At 46.8% G+C, this 24,842-nt stretch overlaps 2 protein-coding genes across 3 annotated transcripts in view; both read right to left on the bottom strand.

Moving 5' to 3' along the window:
- The window catches only part of MOB2 (MOB kinase activator 2), a 121,268-nt gene extending 111,869 nt beyond the window's left edge, over nt 1-9,399 (bottom strand). Inside the window, exon 1 of the mRNA XM_082057545.1 lies at nt 9,166-9,399. Within this exon, the coding sequence (XP_081913671.1) occupies nt 9,166-9,182 (17 nt within the window). The 5' untranslated portion in view covers nt 9,183-9,399. The remainder of the gene's footprint in view (nt 1-9,165) is intronic.
- DUSP8 (dual specificity phosphatase 8) overlaps nt 1-24,842 on the bottom strand; it is a 177,509-nt gene that overhangs the window by 100,993 nt on the left and 51,674 nt on the right. The gene's annotated exons all lie outside the window — the stretch shown is intronic.

The raw sequence follows: 24,842 nt of genomic DNA on the forward strand, positions 1-24,842 counted from the left end.
TCCAGCAACACCTGGATATTATCAGAAAGAAAACTGACTGAAAAGTTATTTATCATATATCACACCTGACACAAACTTGAAACCACAGAATTAACTCTGTAATCTGAGCCCACCTGCAACGTAGACATAAAATGCCTCATTGTAAAAAACATCTCTATCCAGTTTTGCATAACCTGTTAAAATACACTGTGTGGAACAAAGCATTTCCTGGACAACTCCCTGCTGTTTTATGAAGAACCATGCAAAAGAAATAAGTTTTCTAATTAGGAGATTCTAGACTGGAAAACATGAAGTTTGTAAAATGAAGCAGTTAAAAAAAAAAAAATCACCAATCTCAAGGTCATCTCTATGCAACCTGTTTCACACATTTCTGTGCTTTATGTATAAATACTAGGAAGCTTCTCAGCTAAAAGTCTCAACTATTTACACACTTCCATGTAGAGAAGGGACAGCAGTGATCCAGTCACTGAACACTGATGATAAAAATATTCATTGAACAACTTTCTAACATGAACAGTGAAGAATGAATTTTTCTTTTTTTAAAAAAAAAAGGCATGCAGATATATTCTAAACAGATCAAGTTACAGGACCGGGATCATTTTGACTTCGCCCTAACCACCAAAGCCCATAAGATGCTCACTAAAAATACGGTTTTCTGCATGCTTACATTCTAGCTTAATGGATTTACCCTCAGAATGTTCACAGTAAGAAGGAATTTGATCTATGACAGTCATTCCTGTCTTGATTCCAGTTTAATTTCTGGCATTCTTAAGGGCTTTGAAAATGGTATCTAAATTCTAGGTTTTGTTGTTATTGTTTGCTGTGTTTTTTCATTTGCTTGGTTGTTTTTATTTGTAATGTGTGTTCAAGTCTCTTTTTCCACGGTCAGAAACAAAGCTTTGTGGATTGTGTGAAGAACTTGCACCCTGACCAGTTTCTCTTGGCTGATAGAACAAAAGGAAACTAAGTTCAGACAAAACTGCCATTTTTTTCCCCTCCAAATGCTAAAATTATAGTACTGCTGTTCAGCCATTTATAGTTAATATTCATCATTCTAACTCCAAAATTCAGTTATTTAAAATTATTGCACACTGTCTCAGGAGCAGGGAAGGTCCAAGAGTGCAACTATTTGATGTGCTGGTACAAAATCATGAAGTAATTTTTCTTCCTTCAGTAGTCTCACTGATATAATAGTCTCCAGTAATATTATAAACAACATGATCACTTTTTTTTTTTTAAACACACTTATAAAGCTTAATACAGTGAAAGACACAGTCTAATTTTTTTATTATTATTGCATAATAAGATGGGTGGGAAAATTGCTAAAGAGGCTATTTACAAACTGAATCTAGCAAGTAAGTTTCACAGCCTTACCCCTGACTGCAGAAGGCTAAATGAGGGTTAAAAATTATGCACAAGATTACTTCAATAGCAGAGACACACATAAAAGTTGTTTAATAGGTCAGCAATGATTGCAGAACATGCAGATCTGACAACATCAAGTTCAAACTTGTATACACAGCTATCTAAAAATTGCAGTCTCCTATTAATTTTACTCTTTCAACTATGCTTGATCTGGGCCCACATCCAGTAGATGTAACAGATGGAAACTGCCAGTGAAATATGGCAAAGCTATGTAGGCCATCAGGCATGAACCAAGCTTCCTGAAAACTCTCTTGAATCAGGCTGCCAGATTCAGCTGGGCATCCAAAATAACACCTACCTGCGCATTTACACCATGACAGAGCCAGAAGTTTTCTTAGGTAGAAGAAACCTGATTTAGAGCAAATTATAAATTCTTTGTTGTTCATAAATACCCATCTCACTACAAGTATATTTATAGTTTAGCCATTAACAGAATGTAACACAGTAGAACAGCAACTCAGATAGTACTCTGAGGCCATTACCTGCTCCACTACCAGCCTAGTCATAGCATCTCCTACTTTCAGATATTCCACAGTTCTTCCAAACAGTTCAAGACAAAGAATACGTCATCACAAAATCACTAATTATTTGCAGAGTAATTAGCACCAATGGTCACAGTTACGTTTGATTGATGTAAGTCCTTGCTGACACCAAAAAGAGTGTTCCCCAAGCTTTATGTTCTCACCAGCTCCATAGTGTTATCAACATTATTCATGTAGCTACACAAACAGGCTGCAGGAACTCACTTGGCTGAAAACTAATCTTAGGAGACGAAAAAAAGGAGGAAAAAAAAAAAAAAAAAAAAGGAGTTTGGTTTTCAGTCAGATGAGCATCTTAACCTGTCAGCCTTCCTGAATATTGATACTGGCACAAAGGAGGGAAGGGTAACATGCAGCAGAACGTAACAAAGGGGTATTACTACCTTTTTAGAATGCTCAACTCTTTTTTCTGAAGAAAGCGATAGTTCATTTTACTTTAGGGACCTTGAGATTGATCTGGTCTTCTTGTCCGTCAATAGAATCCTTGCTGGAAAAAGAACTTTCTCATAAGAACAAACTAGTATTTCCATGCATCATACTGACCAAGGAAAAGTAACTGCCTAACAGATACAAATTCTGTGGTTTTCTAAAGTAAGACAGGTTTCAAAATGCAGGATTATTTGGCATTTTCCCCAAAAAAAATCAATAATTAACTATACCAGGACACTTCAGGGAGCAAGGCTCTGCAGTTACTTTTTGTTTTGCATTACAGCAAAAAAGCCAAAGTCATTAATACAACCAAGCACTTTCAGAACCAGGGAGACATAACGGAACAACATGTTTAAATTGCTCTTGTCCAGTCCTGAATCCTTTTTTACAACCATGATAGCCCTGGAAACTCATGTTTTGAACTAACAGCACTGTTCCACTATTATACAAATGAATATTACAAGTTAATATTTAATTGAGAACTCTTATCTGTGGACTAGTTAGTTGTACTGTCATACTATTAATAGTTGTGTTCACAGCTAACTTCTGGTTTAGCAAAGGTACTGCTCATGTCTAATAACCATAGAAAATAATATTGAAGTCTCATAAATAAGCAGTGAACTGAGTGCAAGTAGCTCACAGACAGACCTAGATTTATCCAGGGGGAACAACCTGGGACCCCATTAAGTAATGTTACACCTATAAATAGAAGTAAATAAGGAACATGTGAATATTTCCCTGCACAATGGGACTGGCCATGTCAAATTTACCGGTTCTGAGTTATTTTCAGCTCCCTCAAAGTAGGAAAAATGGCCTGTGAAGCCAAGAATTTGCAGGGAACGTAATGCAAGGGAAGCACCTGTTGTGAGGTCGGTTAAAAAACAGAACTAATGGACACATCATGCAAGCTGTGAAAGGCGAGATGTTGCAGCAGAGTTTCTAGTGGGAAGACTGCCTTATAAAGGCAGGAGACTCTTCACAGAAAGTGACTAAGGGAAGAAAGGGGAAAGCATTCCTTATGGTTACAGCAGCCAAAGAACTTCCAGTATCCTTCCTTTCTTCCTTTTTATAGAAATAGGAAGTTTCAAACAGTACCTAGAATAAAAATCATTAGCTACCTTTTTATGTAAAGGTCTGCTAGGCAAAGACACCAGTACTCTTCTAGATTCAACTGTATAATGCACCAGCCAAGCTGACAGCTAAGTACGCTGCGTGATTTCTCACTGTTCTCACTACAAAATGCGGTCTTTACAGTTAGTGGACTTGATGAACCTTACGGTTCCCCTTCCAACTTGAGACATTCTATGATAATGCATTCCATTCAAAACCAATAAAGATTTAGTCTAACAGCTGAAAAATTAGCACATTGCATTTTTACCGACTCAGGACTAGAACACTAGTGTGCATTTTTTACATCTAGTCCCTAGCTGTTCTAGCTTAAGGTTAGGACTTCTCTGCATAACAATATTACTCATATTTCACCACAGTGTATCTTGAACTGGACAGTGTCTTAAGGTTGTATGAGGAAAATTCTTAAAGACACTTCCATAAAAGCACAATGGAAGACAACAAAACAGCAGTATGTGTTACTTCTAGACTTCAAAACCACTGCTGGGATAATGAGGCAAAATCCTATATCCAAAACAAGTGGAAAATCTGCTAGCTTTAAGCCCCTGACAGTTATAGCTAAATAAAAATAAATGCATGACACACAGGCCTTCTATACTAGACAAATCTAGCAGTGTGCAGACCCAGAGAAGTCCTCTTACACTGTTCGTTAAAAATCATCATTATACCATATACTCAAAAAGATTGAATTTGCAGCTATTGTGCTGTTTTAACATACTTTCCAAGTACCTATCCTAGTCAGATGAAGACTAATGCAAGGCACTGTACATACATGGTGTTTATAATGGATTGACATTACGATGTAAAACTTGCAAGTGTGAAGGCTATTACATTGGATTAGAGGTTCTTCAGTTTACAGCTGTTGCCACTTGCTCTATATTGCAGATCACAGAGCACCTGAGTAGACCAAATCTGTCTGTGCTGTCTTCAGGCACAAATATTCTGATCAGGAGTTTGCTTCTTTCTTCTGCCATCTGTATTGTCCTGGTCTTTCTAGGCCATTGCTTTTCTAATTGTCCTCAAAGCTGAAGATATGTGATATGAAAAAAGGATAGCCTTCAATCATTTTTAGGCCTGTCTTTCCAAGTCACCAGGGCAACATATGAAAGAACAGATAGTTGAGCAGTAGATAGTAGGACATTGGGGATAGCAATACCTACAACTTAAAAAATAAGACAGGAGAAATCCCTACTGCATGCTGTCCCTTTTCTTTACTTCACTTACACTCTAATTAAGTCTGGGAAAACGAGCTGTGCATCTTTGCCAAATCACCATAATGCACAGAAAGGCAGAGAGAATAAACTTGTGTAAAGTCAGCACGCTCCCACAACTTATTTCTTATTGTCATAAACCCCACCCACAAGAGCTAGACACTGCTGTCCAGAAGAAAAAAGCTTTGTTACACAACAAGAGTTTTGCATCTAACATTTTAGTTTTAACAAGCTGCCACATGCTGCAGTCTTCACTCGGAAAGAGTCCTTCGCAGCACAGTGAAACCAAGCCACATGGATGAGGGCACTGATATTTTACTGGTACCAGAAGTGCCTGTGAAAGGATTGGACTCTGCAGCTCACAAGTACAAAAGATGCTCACAGTGATCCTGGAATAACACAGTCCTCTGAGCCAGAGAAAATACTGATACACATTCAACAGAAAATAATCTTCATTGAAGAGTTTAGAGGTAGCATTTCACTTCTTGAGGATGCAGAGTCTGTCTTGTTCTCAGAGGTATTCAAGTAAGATTTGAGAGTGAATACCAATAGTTTATGGAAACAGCAGCTTTCCTTCAGGAGGAAAAAAATGAGCGAGCTTTCCCCCTCCACCCGTTTCCTTCACTAAGAGTCCCTTTTTATAGGGCTGGTCTACATGCTGAAGGCTTTTCAAGTAGCCTGTACAAAGATCTCCAGCCCACTGCTGTCTGCAGGGGTAGTTCTTTCCCAGTTTAAGATGCATCTACAGAGGTGTTTTGCCATCACAACTATCTTAAACTGTTGCAGTTTTCTTAGTTTCAATCTGCATTCAATCTACCCCATTATCCTGCTAAGCTACAAAGTTTATAGTAGAGATGTAGCCCCAAATAATGTTTTGTGTTTGTTTTGTGTTTAACAGGTAATTGTTGTTAAAATAGTTTGTTTCCCTCTCCTCCTTTTACATAACATTTCACAAAAAAAGGCTACACTACACAATCCTCCTCTATTAGGAAAAAATGTGTTACAACATCAGGCATCACAGCTGAAGACTAAAAATAACTGACACAATGTCAGGTTTACCAGTACTATTAATATGTTTTACTCCTTTTTAATTATGAATTTTAACACAAATTTAAAAGCAAGTTTCACAACTGAAGGAACAATGCCTGTCTTTGTTACTACTTCGAACTTCAAGAGCAGATCAACGTTATTTGTAACACAAAAGTTTGGAATCTCTTCCAAAGAAGGTAATGTAGATCTCTGTCAGATCTTGGTGAGCAAAGCAGTTAACCAGCACTGATCTCTAGTCAAAATTGCACTGAAAATATGTCCTATGTACAACAAAACTGCTCAAAATGTTTGTTTGTTTGTTTGTTTTTTTAATGGAGAGAATGCACTGAAGAAACCCTAGTCTTACATCAATATCAGTATTAAGGCTACATTCAGTAGAAAGGTAGAAGATAGCAACCACAGAGAAGACATTGTGTTCATTTTGATGTAAACTGAGCACTGTAACATGCCAGCAGCTCATTTTTTTCAGCTTTCTTCCCTAGGACTTGACTGGATTTTGAAGCACTTGACTGAGCAGAAGGCAGCACCCAGCGAAGTTTTGCTGTGTGACCATGTAAGCCTATAGCTGTTTGTTAATCCATAATAAATTCACTATTGTTTATAAGCTTCAGCTTCCGTTTTTTGTATATTAAGCACTCTGAGGCGAACAGAGGCACTTGGGCTGCTGCCCTTTGTGGTATGATTAGAACTTACCCTTCCCCCACTTTCCAAGAGACCACAAGTGAAGGGGAGGACCAGCCAGGAATAAAGCCGATCTCGCTCTAAATCATCTCTCAGATAAATGCAACACAAGCTTGAAGGGTAGAGATCTAGAACAGAAGCAACTGTTACTGTTGCCTGATTTAACACACTTGCACTTGAAGGTTAATTTCTCAGAAATACCAAATTAAAACACAGAGGGTGTTTCTCATACCAAAACATCAAGAAAGTACAACCATTAACATGAGACATACAAGACGGGTTCTTGTGAGCAAGCGCATGGAAAACTATAACTGCAAACCAGCATGTTACCCAAGCAGATAGGAATAAAAAAGATCACAGTACTCTTATTAGTGATGACACTCATTAAGGAGTGACAACAGCAAGCAGACCAAAACAATTTGCTCTCCAGAGGTACAAGAAGACATTGACACAAATTGATGCATTATTGGGAGCGACCTGTTTTCCTGCTACTTCTACAGCCCTTTCCTTCTCACAGAAGAGACCCAAACAGATGAGGTTGAGCTGAGCAAGTGACATTACCCAAAATTCTGCCCTGGCAGACAAATGTCCTCAGATTCTTTTTCAATAGGCAGCAAGAAGGATGTTTTCATTTATACACATAGTTGCTAACAGCAGCCGTAAGATGGACAGAATATGAAACAGTCCCTCAGGCCTTATGCCCCTTCCCCCTTCAAAATATCAATGCTGTCTTTTCCTGCCATGATACCCCCCCCCAGGCCCCAGAAAAACAACAACAACAACAACAAAACAAACAAAAACACAACCAAAGCAAAACAAACAAAAAACCACAACCGCACACAAATAGAACTCACAAAGTTTAAAAGGAGAAAACATTAAGAGCATCAGTGGGACAACGCTGGGTTTGGTCGGGCAAGAAACATATCAGGAAATAGCTAAGAACAAGCAAGTAATGCACAAATGACTCAGGATCCTTTCCCATTACAATGGGGAAAACAGGCAAGTCTTTTTCCACAGGCAGACAGATCCACCCACCCTGGGTAAAAAGTACAGAACAAATGCCAACTTTTTCATAGCAACTTAAAAAAAAAAAAAACCAAAATATTTTTCATAACAAAACTGGCATTTTAACATGTTGAGAGTTTGGCTAAACTAAACCTTGTTTCTTTTCTGCCTTATAACATAATTCACACAAAATAAGTACAACTGCTTCAATGAGGCAATTTGAGTCATCCAAATGTCTTGCATAAGTTCAATGTATCTGTAATTACAGTGGCACTTTGACACTTCAGCTTTTACTTTTATAAAGTAAATATAACAGACCACCTGTGCTTTGTGGGTATTATTAAACAAATCAAAACAAGCTTGTCACTTACACTAATATTTTCCTTAAGACCATGTAATAATAGACTGCAGCCCCCTGACTTACCAGACACAAGTGTTGCAGTACATGGCATACAGATCCCTTCACATGCTACAACAACTGCATTTACACTGCTCAGCCTGCTGGAGGAAAATCCAACCATCCGTACCTACCCCACAGATACTCAGCATTCACTCCATCAGATTGAGGGGTCAAACCTACAGTAAAACATAACGGGTATAGACAATTGGCTCAAGAGTCAGCCACATCTGGTTTGAAAATGAGTAACAAATGCTGCACTTTCACTACCAAATAGATCAGCTGCAGACAAAAGGCAACACACAGCAGTGACCTTTCTAATACACCACATCTAGCAACTGCGACAAAATAGTTTATTTTGTATTCTAGGCACATCACATTAGAAAAAGAGACAACCTAGATGGTAAAGATCACATTCAAGAAGAAAAAACTAAAGGCAGCAAGTTATCCCTGCAATAATGGTTTTGCAGAAGCATAAACCCACTGCTCATGAGATTTTTAAGCATAATTATTCACAGTTCACCTGAGTGAAGGTCGCCAGCACAATTCATGCAAGAACTAACTGAGTTTATCTTACTTGGAATACTGGTAGCATATCAGGTCACTCCTGTCAACTACATTTCCATCTCCTGCATTAAGGTTTTCAGACCTAAAACCACCAGCAAAGCGCTTTCTACCTTATGTCTGTATGTAATTAGCACTATTAATCCCAGGCTATCCAAGCCCCCTGGCATGGCTCTGATTTGGCTTTAATCTCTGCCGAGGTCTCTTCTTTCTCTGCACAGAAAGCCATTTAGACCTTGGCAAGTCTTTCGGTTTAAAGTGACATTCTCTTGCAGACGTATTAGTCCCACACTGTATTGGTGGGAAACACGGAGACTGCAATGCCTGGCCTTCCTATACCTCCAAAAGGGAACGAAAAGTTACTTTTTTCAGAGAGTATCCGCTTGGGACAAGGCAAGGGCTCTCCTGCAGCGCAGCCGGCTGCACCCAGAGCAGCTCGCCCCTGCGGTCCAGCCGCCTGAGCTGACGCTTCCTCTCGCTGTCACCGCAGGACGCGAACACACCGCTTGTCACCTCCGCTGCGCACAGCCCGTCAGTCATTCGCGCCGCCCGCGGGGCACCCGGCAGGGCGGCCGGCGCCTCCCCGCTCGGCGGGCGCCCCTCACGCGCCCAACGGTTCGCCCTCGCGCCCCCAACGGCTCCCCCGCCGGCTCCGGCCCGCCCGGGCGCGGGGAGCTGCCGAGGCGGGAGCCGCTGCGGCGGGGCCGGCCCGCGGGGCAGGAGGGGCCCCACTCACCCCATGAGCCAGTCCATGGCTGGGTCCCGCCGCGCCGGGAAGCTCCCGCGGCCGCCGACTCCTCGCTCACCGTCCGCTCATGGGGGCCGCTGCCGCCGCTGCGGGGACCGGGCTCCTCCCTCCCCCGCGGGCTCCCTCCCCCGCTGCCCGGCTCCGGCTGGGCGGTGCGGGCGGGGCGGCCGCCAGGCTGCGCCGGGTCCCCTCCTCAGGCTGACACTCGCGCACTGGGGCGGCCGGAAGTAAACACACGGCGCTGGCGGCCGCCAGCCGCCAACCCGGAAGCGGCCCCCCGCCTTCCCCCGGCCGCCACCCGGAGCACGCTGGGAAATGTAGTTCGGGCGCGGCCATTAGCGGCGGCAGGGACCTGGCGGGGCCTGGCGCGCCCGGGTTCCTCAGGGGCTGAGCGGAGCAGAGCCCCTCCAGGGGCTCCCTCTTGGCTGGGGACTGTTGGTCCCCGGCCCGGGGCCCGCCAGCGTTACTCGTGCCCCTCCGGGGGCATTGGGAGGAGCTGTTGACACTCTGGAGGGCAGAGAGGCCCTGCAGAGGGATCTGGACAAATTGGAGAACTGGGCAATGACCAACCGCATGAGGTTCAACAAGGGCAAGTGCCACATTTTGCACCTGGGACAAGGAACCCCTGGCTGTACCTACAGACTGGGGGATGAGGTGCTGGAAAGCAGATCTGCAGAGAGGGATCTGGGGGTTCTGGTCAACAACAAGTTGAACATGAGCCAACAGTGTGTCCTGGCAGTGAGAAGGCCAACCGTGTCCTGGGTGCATCCAGCACAGCATTGCCAGCCGGGCAGGGAGGGGATTGTCCTGCTCTGCTCTGCACTGGTGCGACCTCACCTGGAGCACTGTGTGCAGGTCTGGGCGCCACAGGATAAAAAGGATATAAAACTACTGGAAGGTGTCCAGAAAAGGGCTACAAAGTTGGTGAAGGGTTTGGAGGGGAAGCCATATGAGGAGCTGCTAAAGTCACTTATTTTGTTCACCCTGGAAAAGAGGAGACTAAGAGGAGACCTCATTGCAGTCTACAGCTTCCTCACAAGGGGAGGAGGAGGGACAGGTCCGGATCTCTTCTCTCTTGATGAGCAATGACAGAACCTGAGGGAATGGCAGGAAGATGTGCCAGGGGAGGTTTAGGCTGGACATTAGGTAAAGGTTCTTCACCCAGACGGTGGTGGAGCACTGGAACAGGCTCCCTAGGGAGGTGTCATGGCTCCAAGCCTGTCAGTATTCAAGAAGAGACTGGACAATGCCCTCAGACACTTGGTGTGAACTGTGGGGTTGTCATATGCAGGGACAGGAGTTGGACTCGATGATCCTTGTGGATCTCTTCCAAGTCAGGACATTTTATGATTTCACCATCTGGGGCTGGGCCTTAGCACTTCAGTTGTTGCTATGCCACAGGCTCCGTGAGGGAAGCTCCATGTCAGGGCCTTTGAAGTAGCACTGAGGTGGTACTCCTGTGTGCAAGACAAGATGTGTTAACTTGTAAGGGTGATGAAAGCCTAGAGCTCTCACAGGTCCACCAGGCATTGATCCTGCATGGAGACCACTGTTCCTCTCACCTCTTCTGGTACCCTGGGCGAGCCCTGGAGCCTTGGATGTGGGGCACAGGGTGGCTGCCTCCTCACATGTTTCATCCTTTCTGCTACTGGTTGCATCTTGTGCTCCAGAATCTCCTCTTTGACTTGAAATCTTTCCTTTCTCTGTTCATCTAACTGCAAAAATAACTGACCAACTGCTAGTTCCACAAAAGCAGACAGGGTGATACTTATCTACACTCACAGACAGCCTAACACTACACCTCTGAGAGATAAACAATCCTAACTGTTTTAAAGAAGGGAAATGCTTTCCATGCAAGTCATTGAGGTGCAGAATTTCCAAAGGCTGTGCAAGATAGGATGGATGTTCTCTTCACTGATTTCCCCTGATAAGTAGCACCTGCTTAGATGGAGATATTTACAGAGGCAGATCTGCTGGGGGTGATTGCATGCTTTGAGCACATGTTTTAATCAAAAACTATTTGTGCTATAGGAGAGTGACTGTTACTCTGTTCCATTCCCTGCAGTCACCAGCTTTCTGAGGGAAGGACTGTCTTTAAGAGGCTGTTTGAGCCATCATCTTCCCCCTGCTTCCTCCACCCTGCTGTGACAGGGGCAGGCAGGGCCCTCCCAGACCTCTGGTGCTGTGGGTGTGGGTATTCCCAGGGCCCTTCATCCCACAGGCACCCACACATGGCCCCACTTGTTCAGAGAGGATGAGTTGATCTCCAGCCATCACACCAACTCCCATGACAGTTTTAACAGAGCAGCGTTGTCCTGGGGTATTAATGTATTGCAAGGGGATCTCATGGTGGTCATTTAATAAGAATGTGTTTTGGTCATGGTTGGTTTGTATCCCTCTGTCTTGAGGAAAGGTGGTAGAATTATCTTGTATTATAAACTATATTGCGCTGTCATTTTTGGAACTGATGCCCCTCTGAAATCTGCTGGGGATCCCTTTGCGTGACACATTACTGCTTTTTTTTGCCATTCACCTGTAAGAGAATTTCACTCTGAGAATTATTTGAGTATCCAGCAGTGTAACATAAGAAATGGAAGACCAGAACATGAAAATGTATGTTGTATATGCGCAAACTGAATATTTAGCACCTACATTTTATCTTTCAATTGTTTATAGTTTTAGTTATCTTTGCATTTAGAAAATGTAGCAGAGGATAGGAAAGAGGTCTCTTGTGACAAAACCCCACATGTAATATTTTACTGAGTGGCTCGGATGAGAATTTTTACAACGTTTAAAACACCAGATCAAACCATCTGCAGAAAATAATTATCCTTTATGCAGACATTTGATCCAGTCATTATCTGAAAACATTTCAGAACAGATGTCCCTCATTTGAATTATGTTTTCTTGTTGCCCTTTGTTAGGAGTATTTTTGGCAGGGCATTTGAGGATGAGCTCCATCCAATTTTACTGTGGGGTGCATTGTACCAGGAGTGGGATGTTTAGTCATATGACACATGTTTTAAAGTAGAGATGACTTCTGATACAATGAGTTTGTCATGTCAGATTAACTGTTTTCCTCCTGATTGTCTCAAGGAAAATATATGGCAACTGGCACTAGGAGAATTACTGGTGCAAAAGAAACTCAGACAACAAATATCTATTTCATTAATGTTTTGTATTGTACTTTCCAAAGGCACAACACATTTATGTATATCTCACCCGAGATGATGATTTTATAATTTTTTCCATTGTCAAATTGACATTACACCTACTGCTTTTTTTCCTTAACCCCTCAGCCACTGGGAACACCAGAAGTTCCTCTGGCAGACCAAGGATTTCACATTCATCCTCATTCAGTCAGGTCCCTCTGTGAGCAGCTCTGAGGAGCAAAGGATGTGCCAATCCAAAAGCAGTCTCCAGTGGTTGTCCTGCAACTCCCCTTATGTTTCTAAACTCTCTAAAATGTGTATCACAGTGATTATTTGTTTGACCATAGCAAACCTGGCAGACCATGGAGCATTTTTGTGCTAAGCCCTATGTACATGCACAAAGAAAGCATGCTCCTTATTCAGGGCAACAGGTTTGCAAGACCCTGTAGAGCACAAATATAAGGTGCTTAACAAGGGACGGCACTTGGCACACAGATGTGGTAGGAAGCGCAGAGGATCGAAAGGTTTATAACGCTTGACGTTGGAGGGTTTTGCACCAACTCTTCCCTGGATTACTGTCCCACAGCTTACTTGTGTCTAACAGGATTTAAAATGCAAGATTATTGCCAGACAGCCTGGGCAGAAAGGCTGTGGTGCACCTGTGGGCTTGCGGGATCCGGACTAGAAGAATTTTGGCCTGTGGGGCATTGCAAGGAATACTGCATTCATTTGCTCCTTGCCTCCTTCTTCTGCCACCTGTATCCCCTGGCCTGGCTGACACAAGAGGACCCCCAAAATTGTGTGCCCTGCTCCTACCAGCCTCAAGGCATAGGGTGGCTTCATTCACAGGTGTTCCTCAGCAGCACCAGAGCTTTTTGGGAACTGATGAGAGGCTGGGGGGGATCCCATGCAGACCAGACCACAGGAGCTGGGGCAGACAAACCTCTCACATGAGGGTTTGGCGGTCACATAAAGCTCTGCAGAGCTCAGTATAAAAGCTAAGGTGTGGACCAAGATAAAAGCATGGACCTGATGCCTGTCGCAGTCTATCGGAGGGCTGTGTTAGGTCCCATAGCCCCTGCAGAGAGGCACTGCGGTCCTGAGACTGGCTCAGCGCTGGCTGAGAGCTGCCTTGGAATAACAAGCCTGAAGGTTTCCTTCCTTATTTTTCCCTCCCATGGTTCTCATGACCAGATTTGTGCAAAACAGCATGTTTGATAGCAGTGCAGACAAAGTCTGTCACACATAGCAGTTTTTTGTATTGGTTTTTCAGACAGTTTGCTTTGCCCGTCTGGTAATAAAAGCGGTACCACAGAGAATAAGTGGCTATGAGGAAGTAATTAAGGCACTGGTCTCTGTGACTCTTTACTGCCTCTGATTTTACTGCCGTTACCTCGTGCAGCAGGAAAAGCGCAATGCACAGGTGGGCAAACATCGCCTTGCACAGCCAAGCACTAAAGGAGTGGGAGTGAACTTCGATCCCTTACTGGCTTATTGCATCAGAAACACCTGTCCCTCCTTCACCACCTAATGTCTGGTGTGGGAACAAGCATCCTCATATTTGATACCTTGACAACAGCTTTGCATGTTCCCTCTTCTCTCCCTAAGTGGCTGTGGTAGCATTGAAGGAATGGGCAAAGGAGGACAGAGCATTGCTCAGGGCTGTATGAGTTTTCCTTCCCTTGATTTGGAGCAACATCATTCCCATGGAGCTCGTCTTACCCTTGGCAGCTGAGAAGTCTCATCAGGCAGAGAGATGTGAACCCATTTGCATGGCTGAGGTATTTCCAGTGGGTGGAAGAGATGCAGAGCAGGCAATGGCTGCCCTGACACAGAGGGGGCGTAGTGTTTTTCAGCAAGCTGCAAATCTGAAGCTCAGATCTGGGTCTTCAGCAACAGGAGGAGATACACCCTCACTGGGAAAATATGGCAAACTGATGGGCTTGGAATCAAAATGGTGTGTATATGAAGCTCTGAATGTGGCACTGGCTCTTTAAGTCAAAAACATCCACATACTCCTTCCCTGGGACAAGACGTCTTTGTCCCTGTGCATGAAACATGTTAGGGTTCAAATTCCTGCAGAGCCATTAGAAAAAGCAAAGTGCATGAGTCTGACAGCGTGGGCTTGCCTGCAACTCTGAATGTGATTATTAATCATGCTGGATATTAATAACAGCATCTCTTCTTGGTTGGAACATTTGATTTTTTTTATAAATAAACACTGTGAGTGGTTATAAATATTGATTGCTGCCAGTAATAGTAAGACATTTTAGATATAGTCTTGCAACAAGACAATCAATTGTGCCAAGGACCATATTGGAAAAAATGTTGGCATTTTGGGTCCTGAACTAGCTGGGAAGTATGGCTTACATTCAAATGCCTGAGAGAGCACTGGAGCTTCACAACGGAGGGCTGAAAATCTGTCCTTGGGCGTCTGCGTTTCCAGGGATGCTGAACAAAGTAAATCTCTGGGTAAACATTTTCTATCTCTCCCAGTCACAGAAAACATTGTATTAGACATTTCCTCTTTTAGACAACAACTTATGAGTGGATGTTACAGCAAGAGACTAGTGGTGACTGGATTCTTTTTTTTCCCCCTCTAATTAGGTATTATTGAGCAATGCCTTCCTCACGCTTCAGCTTCCACATCTGGAAAATGAAAGAAACACTTCCATCTACATCAAAGTCTTGTGAGAGCTGATGTGTAAATGGTCAGAAACCTTCATTGCTTAGGAGTGCTCAAAATTAGGTGCATTTCTCTGTTCTTCCAAGTGGGGAATATAAAAATTATGCTCAAGTGAATTGAATAGTAGCCAAGCTAGGAAGCTTAGGAAAAGCTGATGGCCACCCATGGGGTCAGTATGCCTGGGCTGACCCATGTGTGTCAGAGAGCTCTGTAAGCTGCATGAGTGTGGGTTTCCTTTTGTCCTCGTACTGGCAATACCATGTAATTGTGGACAGGCTGTAACCAAAGCCATGCTCTCATCTCGCCTGACCAACACTACCCAATTTGAATGGCCCCCTCAGAAAGGGGAAGCAGGATCCATACACCAGCTCCCATGTAGCTTGCCATAGCTGGTGCTGATTTTCCTTACAAATGAGCTCTTCCCTGAGTGTATCTTATCCTACTGCCTGTATCAGGGTGGAGAAAAGGGCATAGGGTGAGAAACAGGAGATGTATTCTTAATTTTTGAGAGGCATGTCTGCCCAGTGTGGTTGGGTTGTAGGCTACCTGGAAGCAAAAGATGCTGCACAGAAGTGGGAGCCAGGGTTTGCGCATTCCCCCTGCGTTTGCAGGAAGATGGGAGACGGTGCCGGAAATTGTTTGCATTATTCTCCTAATGCTGCATCTCTCTCCCAGATGGCAAAACTCCCCCTAGGCCTCCACCTCAAAAAAAAACAGCAAGCAGCAAAGAGCCTGTAAGTCTGTTTTTCAGAGTCCTGGATGCTTTTAACCAGACCTTGACATTGTTGGAAAGCCAAAGAACAACTTTCTGGCATGTCTTTACCTCTGGTGAAGCTACAGGTAAAGCAGCTCACCAGATAACCTCTGAAGTTTTCTCGGAGCCTATGTCACCTCTCCTGCAAGGCAAGGAGGTGGGCAGCCCATCTACACATGCATGGGGCACTTCTCATGCAGGGCAGAGTTTGGCCCCCACAGCTGTACACCCAAATGGAAGCAGCCCTGGATTTGCAAGCCCCAGGGATGACAGTGGGACTCATGTGCTAGGATCACACCCAAAGATTTTGTTTGCGGGTTCTGTGTGCCCAGCTCAGAGCAAGCTGTGTGCCCTCAGCCTGCTCACCTAATGAGAACGAGCAGCCGGCTGGATCCAGCCAGCAGCTCTGTGTCTCTGCTCCTGCTGAGGCCGGGGGCTCAGCATCCCGCAGGCGTTCAGCCCAGCGCAGGGTTGGAGCCTGCGGTACAAAGGAGGCCTCCAATGGCTGCATTAAAGTGTTCCCAGCCCCCACCGATTACAAAGGGTGCCTGGCAGAACAGGAGTCTGTTTGTCTGCTGCGCTCTGCACTAACAGTTGCTTCTGTAAATACATCTCACATGAGCAATTAGCCCTGACAATTTAGAGGTCCTGTCTCTGCCGAGTGGTTCAGAGAAGCCGCTCTTTCACCGGGCACCAAAGACAAGTTCAAACAGCTAGATGTCCCCAGCCTGCCGCTTTCCTGGGGAGACCACAGGTCTGGGTCTGAAAAGCATCCCTTCCTCTCTGCTCCAGCCCCCTCGGCTGGAACTCAGTGCCTTGATGTGACACGTGTGACACCACCACTCTCAAAACCACCCCCGGACGATGACCAAGCACAGAGCAGCGTGGGCCTGCGCGGGAAAGGGACACACATTGCTCTTCAGGTCCTGTGACACCCTGGGTGCAGGGAGAAGTTATTTTAAGGGTGCAGGAAAGATTATGCTATGAAATTGAAGCTGGCTCCCACTGTGCTTGGAAACCACACAGCCCAGCTCAGCAGCCATTCTTATCACTGTCTAAATGCAATTGTAATTATTTCTTCTCTCCCTCCTTCCTCACATTGCTGGCATTTTTCTTCTCTTTCATCTTGCACAATTAAAACCAAAAACCAACCCAGGAAAAGCACTTATCAGTTATTATTCATGCATATTTGCAATGCCAGGTAGAGGCCTCAGCTGGACAGCAGAGCTGTCTGCGCCAGGCTCTGGTCATTGCAAAAAAAAACCCCACAAAGAGAATTATTAATACCAAAGCCCTGGAAGTCCTGGGTACATATCTGGAGGGGAGATGTCAAATGCAATGAGCACGTTGCAATCAGTATGCCTTGATGCACAAGCCTCTTCTCCTTACAGTTCACTCTGTGCTAAAAAAATAAAAGGGGAAGAGGCAGGGAGAAGTGGACAGGAGATGGTCACCCCCAAGCATGGGGCAGCCTGCTGCCTGCTGTCTAGGACTGTCTGAAAAGGGCAAGTCCTGTGTCCCACATTGCTGTTGTGGAAGGAAAGGGAGCTTTTGCTAATGCTGCTGCTCTCTTTCTTTTCTGGCCCTGCTGCATGAACTCAGTTCACCACCTGTGCATGTTCCCAGCAGCAAATGCAGCCAATTTTTTTTTGGGTGGAAACTGAAGCTGAATTGTTCCTAGGCTGCTATCACTTGCTCCTACACTGGTATTGTTGGAGTCCAGCTTCAGGAAGATAGCCAGTCTTGCAAGACTGGGGAGCAAAAAAAAAAAAAGTGACACTATGACACTATGTTTGTTAACATATTTGTGCACAGCAGAACACCCACATTTGCTTTACTTTGCCAACACCTATGCTAAAGAGAAATATCTTTATTTTGCCACATTTGGAATTGGGCAACAAAGCTCTATTCCCAGATTGTGAGATGGATCAAGACGCCCCTATGATTCCTGGTGCCAGCCTGCCGTCCTCGGGGCTTCACATCCCGAGAAGACTCAATGGCACCATCTGATGGCTGTCAGAAAAGCAAGCAGTACAAGCGGCTCCTGGAGATGCAGTTGTGGGGGGATGATTCATCCCGTCCAGTAACATGGTTTCTAGCTAGCCGCAGACGGATTAGTGGTCTTTCTGGACAGAATAGGAGGCTTTGGGAAGGATTCAGAAGCACTGAGAGTTGGGATGGTTTGGTCTGCATGGTGGGAATGCTATCCCCTTCCTCACTTGGCTCCTCTGGCACTGACAGAAGAGAAACAGCAGCACATCTGGAGTAGGTACATGGAAAACAGGGTTGGGTGACAGCCAACTTGAAGGCAAAATTGTAGTGTGCTGCTAAGGGTCCCCAAAGCCAGCTCAGAGCAGAGTACACAGTGCCAGAATTGGTGTGCTAGTAGAAACAAACAAACAAAAAGAAACTGCCAAAGCAAACTGAAGAAGGGAAGGTGGAATTCTTTCTAGAGCTGCTGGGGAGGATTTGGGGTGCATGGGTGTCCACATGAGACTCTGTTGATGCAGGTGGTTCAGACCAATGAGGATTTGTTTGATAAGTGGTATTTCATTGATTTTTCTATGTATAGGAAGTGTTGATTTCTCCAGCAAATGCTGTAAACGAAGGTCAGGTTTATTCCATGTCTACTTTGCAGCGTTAGCAGTGGGAGGCAACCTGTCCTCTTCCTCCTCTGACTCTGACCACCACAAGGGCAGTAAGTTCAAGGAGTCAGCTAAATTCTGGCCCCTGTGCACGGTAACATGCTCCCACATGAAATCCAGGAGGGTAGGGCGAGGGGTAAGAAAGATTTGCCCAGGGCAGTTTCCTTGGATTTGTGGTTATCCAATGGTGCCATGACTGAGTCATCACTTAAAACAAATGTCACCATTTGTTACTGTGGGACCATCACTCATGTACATGGAACCAACTGAAACAACTCCTTGGAGTTTATCTTCATGTGGGCATGGAAGTGCACTTGTTGATCCTTTCATGAGATCAGGCCTCTGCTCCAGGGCGTGCATCCCATCTGCAAACTGGGGCTGCATGAGCAGTTTTTAAAGGAAGAGATGAAAACCTATGTGCTTCACACACCAGGGCTCTGGCTAAGTGTGGAGGTTTCCTCAGGGCATCTATAGGATCCAAGGGTCTGTTGTCCACAAATCCACCCCAAAATGAGAGACTTCTCCTTGCTGGCCCTAACCCATCTTCAGGGAAAAACACAGCCACCACCAACCCCACCCCTGCTTCTCTGGAGGAGCTCTGTGGAGGCAGCTGTAGCAAGACATGAGTTTTCCTCTCCCTTCCCTCTTCAACCTTCCCATGGGCTGCCAGCCTCAGAGCTTGCCTGGTCAGGGCACTGGGTGGTTGGTTGTCTGCCTGTTTCTTAATCTGGCTGTTGTCAAAGGCAATTCTGCTTCCTGGGTGGAGCTGATTGATGCAAGGGAGTGCTTGATCTCCGTCTGCTTCTGGCAGCTGGCACTAGCGCTAATGTTTGCAATGGCTCATTAGACATTTATGAAGTGCACCCAGGCACCCGAAAGTCTTCCTGGGGATGCAGGGGGGGTGAGGGAGCCCATTTTATAAGGCAGCAAGTTGTTTACTTCATACCTAGGGAAGGAGCGGAGAGCAGATGACGCAGTTTCTGGCTGTAGCTCCAACAGTCTGTTTTGAGGCCCCAGCTGCCCAGTGTGGTTCCTCACCCTGCCACCTGGTTGCTTGGGCAAGGTGGACCTGAAGGGATGGGAGAAGTGGCCTGAGGGGTGAAGGATTGTCCTTTGAGGGGTGGCAGGCTGGGGTGCTGCTGAGTTGATCATGACAGTAACTGAGTGCTCCCCGGCAGAGTGACAGGCTCATCTGCTTGTGCCGCCGGGGGATGAGTTTGCACAGAGACACGATCGCCTGTTTACTTGTTGGCACAAGTCATGCTGACAACTTTGAAAGCACAGGAGAGGGAGGAGAGGACACTTCTGTGGGCACAGCCCCTTCAGAAAGTCCATGTCATGTCTGAGCAGAAACCACATGGGGCAGTTTCCTAAGGCACCAGGCTTTCTTCCCTTAACCTGCAACTCTGAGGGAAAATGTCCTCCCCTTCCTCCACTGAGGAAGATGGAGAGGATGAACAATGCACACAGTCAGCCAAAGCAAACAATCAGTGCTAGCCAGGCTAAATCCTTGTCCTTCTAACCACAGTCCCGATCACTTTTCCTTTAACTCCCAGCTCCAAGGTCCCTGGAAAAACATTCCTGGAAGCTGTGGAGAAGAGATAGGGAGAGGAGAGTCAAAGAGGTTTCCTGAAACCAGAGCCCTGAGGGGGATGTGTAAGAGGTGTGGATCAATAGCCACGCTTCTGAGAGCCTCCAGACTCCCTGGATCAGCGATAACAGAGGGGTGAGCTCATTGCTAATAGCTTTGGTGGGCACAAGAGCCAAGCCTAGCCAGTCCGTCAGTGAAAGGCTTGATACTGTGTCTGTGAAACTGTACTGTGAAACTGCAGAGGTTATCTGAGCTAGATGACTCCTTTTAGTGATCCAGGTTATCTTGCTGGCTGCATCCACTTTAATCCACTCTGATATAAAAATACCCCAAAGAAGGATGATTTCCCTGCCCAAGAAGGTGATTCCTCTTCCTAAGAAATCTCCATACCACTGCTGCTATGCTGGGCACCTGATCGCTTGGCTTTGGAGGGGTGCAAAGGATGCCCCTCATGGGACTGGGGTGAAACCAATTGCCGTCAGGAGTCTATGCCCAGGGCCTGGTGCAGGAGGCACTTGAGACTTGGTTATTCCTGACAGTCTGCTCCTGCTTTGCCTGGCAGGGTTTGCCTCCCCTGCACCAGCCTTGCACTCAATGCTGCAGTATGGGGGAGCCTGGCAAATAAGATTTGCAGAGGAATACTGAATTTGCGTGTTTTTTTTTTTTTTTTTTCCCTTGGGTTCCCATAACTAAGCAAACTCTTCAGAGCTGAAAGCACTTCAGGAACCCTGTATGACCCAGAAGGCTAACTATAGGACCAAAGCAAGAGTGAGGGGGGCAGAAAGTTCACAGTCATCCAAAAGCATCCCACTGTGCTGGCCCAGTGACAATATAGTCTCAGCTACAGCTGCCACAGGCACTGCTTAATCAGACAGTGCCTTCACCCTGAAGGAAATTGCTCTTCCCAACTCTGACTTGTCCTTACCACCTATGCCCCGCTCTCAGAACAGCACCCAAGGCTGAACCCACAGCTCTCTGGGCTCACCCTGCAGCAGGGGTAAGTAACACAAAGCTCTGGCTACCTGGGCATTTTCTCAGGGGCTACATGACCAAAATATCCTGGTCATCTGTGATAGTCTGTTCTGGGGGTTTGTAGGGAGTGAAAGGCAAGCATGCCAGGTGCTTGCAGGAGCATCTCCTGCACATCCTGGCTCCTGTCCCTAATGCATGGCCTTTGCAGCAATTAAGGGGGAAAGCAGGGCAGGGAGAGGCAGCTCTGGCAGCACTTTGACTTTATGATGTACTTTTGCTTGGCACCAGCAAGGTCTGAGGGGTGTCTCTGGTGGGGGAAGGTTAATGGTCCCTAGCTGGAGATGAGGCAGTCTGGCCCCTGCGTGGGGCACCACCACGTCTGCTGAGCAGTGGCTGTGTGGAGGCTCCCGTGGACTGAAAACGGATGCTTTGTCACTGCACTGTGCCTGGGAGATGCCAGGGAAAATCCAAAGCCATGCCTTGAAGCCAGGCTGAAGGAAGCATCATTCCTACACGCGCCAAAATGGTGAACTGAGCCAGAGAGGATTGCTGCTGAACTTCTCGTGGCTCCTGGTGTTGGGGACTGAACACGTGGGTCACAGATGGGACACACAGTCTGGAAGGCAGTGGGGAACTGTCACTGACCTCTCTTGCTGATGAAGGAGATAGGCGGAGATGCCAGTAAGGCAGTTTTGGGGCACAGAGCAGGGTCTTCTAGAAGTGGAGTGGACTGTAGCACCTTGTACAGCCAACTGTCAACAGCTCATCACTTGGTGCCTTGCGTTTGCCAACACTGCAACCCAAACGTGGTCCCCACTGTCTTTAAAGATGGGAAAGACTTAAAACACATGATTCAAGTGAACAAAGCGTGGCAGATGTGGCTCTGAGGAGCACATGAATCCCATCCCTCCTGGCCAGTGTGTTGGAGATAAGGTGGGAGCTGAACACTGTAAACACCAGAACTCATGTGTCCTTCCCAGCCAGGCTACAGGAGGGCAGGTTGCTTGCAGAGAAAATGAGCCAGCATGGCCTGGCTCTTATGCAGTAATTTGCACCTAGAGGGTGCAAAAGACTTCAAAGCTGAAGCACAGAGGTGGGCACCTGCCCTTCCTCATGTCACACAGCCTGGTGGGGCCAGAGCCAGACCAGGAGTTCCTGTTCCACTGTGGGCTGTCACCTTGCAGACAGCTTTGTGCTCCAGACTTCTGTTCCTCATCTGTCCAACAACATGTGTGATAAGCCATTGTCCTTCATCTCTCTCTCCTTTCCTCCTCCTCCTCCATTTTGTACCAAACGCCTGCAGTGGTGCTTCAGCATGCTTGCAAAATGGGGTTCATCCATCACCGAGCAGCACCCCGAGTGCTCCCGCAGAACATGAAAAAATGAACTTCCTTTCCTGTCACCTGGTTTTGCACAGACAAAAGCCGTCAGGAGCTACCACTAGAGGTTGCTCGCATGCCTTGCTGCGGGCTGGGTGCTGCCAGGGCTGCACTGCTAGAGCACAGCTTTTGCTCAAGACGTGGCTCAAGGACTTCCCTCCAGCCCTGCTCAGAGTCCGGCTTTGAGGCAGGTTCCAGGAAAAGGTGTCCCACCAAGCCACCGATGCCCCTTTGCTTCTTCCAGCATGGCCTGGCCCTGCTGTGCCCTCAGTTTGCGGGGTGTCCACCAGCTGCTTAGCAGCTGGTGGTGGTGTGATGGATGCCGTGGGGTGGCAGTGGGGTCTGCAAGACGAGAGCAAGCCTGGCAGATTAGTCCTGCTCTCCTACAGCACCATGCCTAGCCAGATGGCCCAGTGGGTTGACATTGAGGGGCGGTCCCTGGAACGGAGGGAGAACACAAATATGTGTTTACCAGGGCATGCAGGGGATTCATTTCCAGCCTGCAGGAGGATGTCCACGTTCCCTCTGTCCTTCATCCCTGGCTGCTGTTGGCCTTGGCTGAGCTCAATGCGGCAGAGCTGGTGACATCATCTCCTCCGAGGTGTGAGCCCCTGGCTCTCCTGTGCATGGCTTTATGGAGAGGCACTAGGGTTCTACTCATCCTGGGTGGTTAGAAAGGCTCTCCCCACATTAGCAGTGCAGGATCAGGCCCTTAGTATCTGTTATGAAGAGACTCAGAGCAGGGTGCTGAGGAGAAGCACCCCAGCCACAGCCCAAATCCAGACCAGCTACCCACTTCTGCACAGGTTGGATCTATTTGCACCTAGTGCATGTCTCTGCAAGACACAAACTAGACCTGGTTTGGGGTACTCTAGGCATACCCCAGCATGGGGGCTGTGTCTGTTCTCAGGCAGCCCTCTTGATGTTGCTGAGGCTTCCTGAAGAATCTTGGGCTATAATAATGGGCTCCCTGATGATGGGAGGTTTGAAGAGTGATGCTGTGAAGCGACCAGGTTGGAAGACCTGGAATAAGAGCCTGAAGAACAGCAGAAGAGGGGAACTGCAGGGCTGAGGCAGCAGTAGGAGAATAAAATACCATCCCAAGACACCTCTTCCAACTCTGCTGCCAGCATGTCACTTGCCACATCCTAAGTAACTGTCCCCACAGTGGTGGGGCAGTCAGAGAAGCAGAGTCCTCTCCCAGCAGTGGCAGCACTGGCACGGCAGCGCCTTGCAGACACGGATGTGCACCACACCAGTCAGGATGCAGCTCTGTTCCCAGTATGACTGGCTGTGACTCAGAGAGTGCCTCAGGGGAGCAAACCAGATGGAGAAGATGCTGCCTTTTTGTTGTTTGGAAATGGGGCCACTTTTTAACATGGAGGCCTGTTTTAATTTGCCAAGGTGTTTTACAGACACCACAGCACTCTCTGTTCAATGAGAGACTCTGCAGAGAGGAAGGAAGGTTCCAACTAGTGTGGGCCGTGAGCAAGATGGGAGCAGCTGGGTCATGCCATGGGCATCTGAGTGGCCAGTTGGATCTGGCACAGCCAGATTCACACTGGCATTCAACATGGATGGTTTCTGGAGGATTTTTGTTTGCATGCTTACCCTGGTGCCATGAAATGTGATTTTGGGAGGCATTTTCTCTTGCCCTGCTCCTACCCACACAGCTCCCTACTGGCAGGACAGTGAACAGGAGCAATACCAAGGGGCTGCCTGCATGATCGATGGGGGTTGCAGCATTATGGGTCGTGGCACACATATTTAGTGGTAAATCCACAGCAGGATAATTACTTCTCTTTGTGGATGTCAGCTTAATTAAAAAGAAATAAATAAAGCATCTTTAAAGGAGAGGCAAGTGAGAGACACAAACCCCATCCTTGGGGCAATGCAGACGGATGAGTAATGGGGCCCTTTGAGTAAGTGCCTGCCCGGCCAGCTCTGAGTCACTGAGCAAACAGCACCAGCCTGGAGCCAGCGGCAGGGCTATTCTTAGCCACTTGCCTGTCAGGAGATGCTGCCGAGGGAGAGGAGGCAGGTTAAGGGGTGTCAGTGGGGGAAAACATTTGCTTTCCAACTAAAAAGCCCCCAGAGCCAGCCTGAGCCTCCATTGCAGTAACCCAGACTGGAAATGACAAGTGTGAGGATGAGGATGGTGGCTGCTGCCACCCTGGGGAACTTGGGCAGAGTTTCTCAGGGAGCTGGAGGAAGGAAAAAGGCACCTGGGGAGATGAGTGCTCCTTGCCTGTGCACCTAGAGATTCCCTGGTCCTAGTGACAGTGGGCAGCACAGACTGAGCATCAGCCTCACCTGCACCTTGAAGCATCCCTCCCACCCATCAACCCCGCAGGGTCCCAGTTGAGACTTCCCAAGAGCGTCCTCCTCCAAGGCAGGCTGACATCCCCACTGCAGCCAGGGTTGCATCAGCAGGGAAGGGAGGTGGCAGAGGGGTGCTGCAAAGGCCTGGGCTCTGTTGCACTTGG

Source organism: Streptopelia decaocto (genome assembly GCF_964273445.1).
Source record: "Streptopelia decaocto genome assembly, chromosome: 7".
NCBI lineage: Eukaryota > Metazoa > Chordata > Aves > Columbiformes > Columbidae > Streptopelia > Streptopelia decaocto.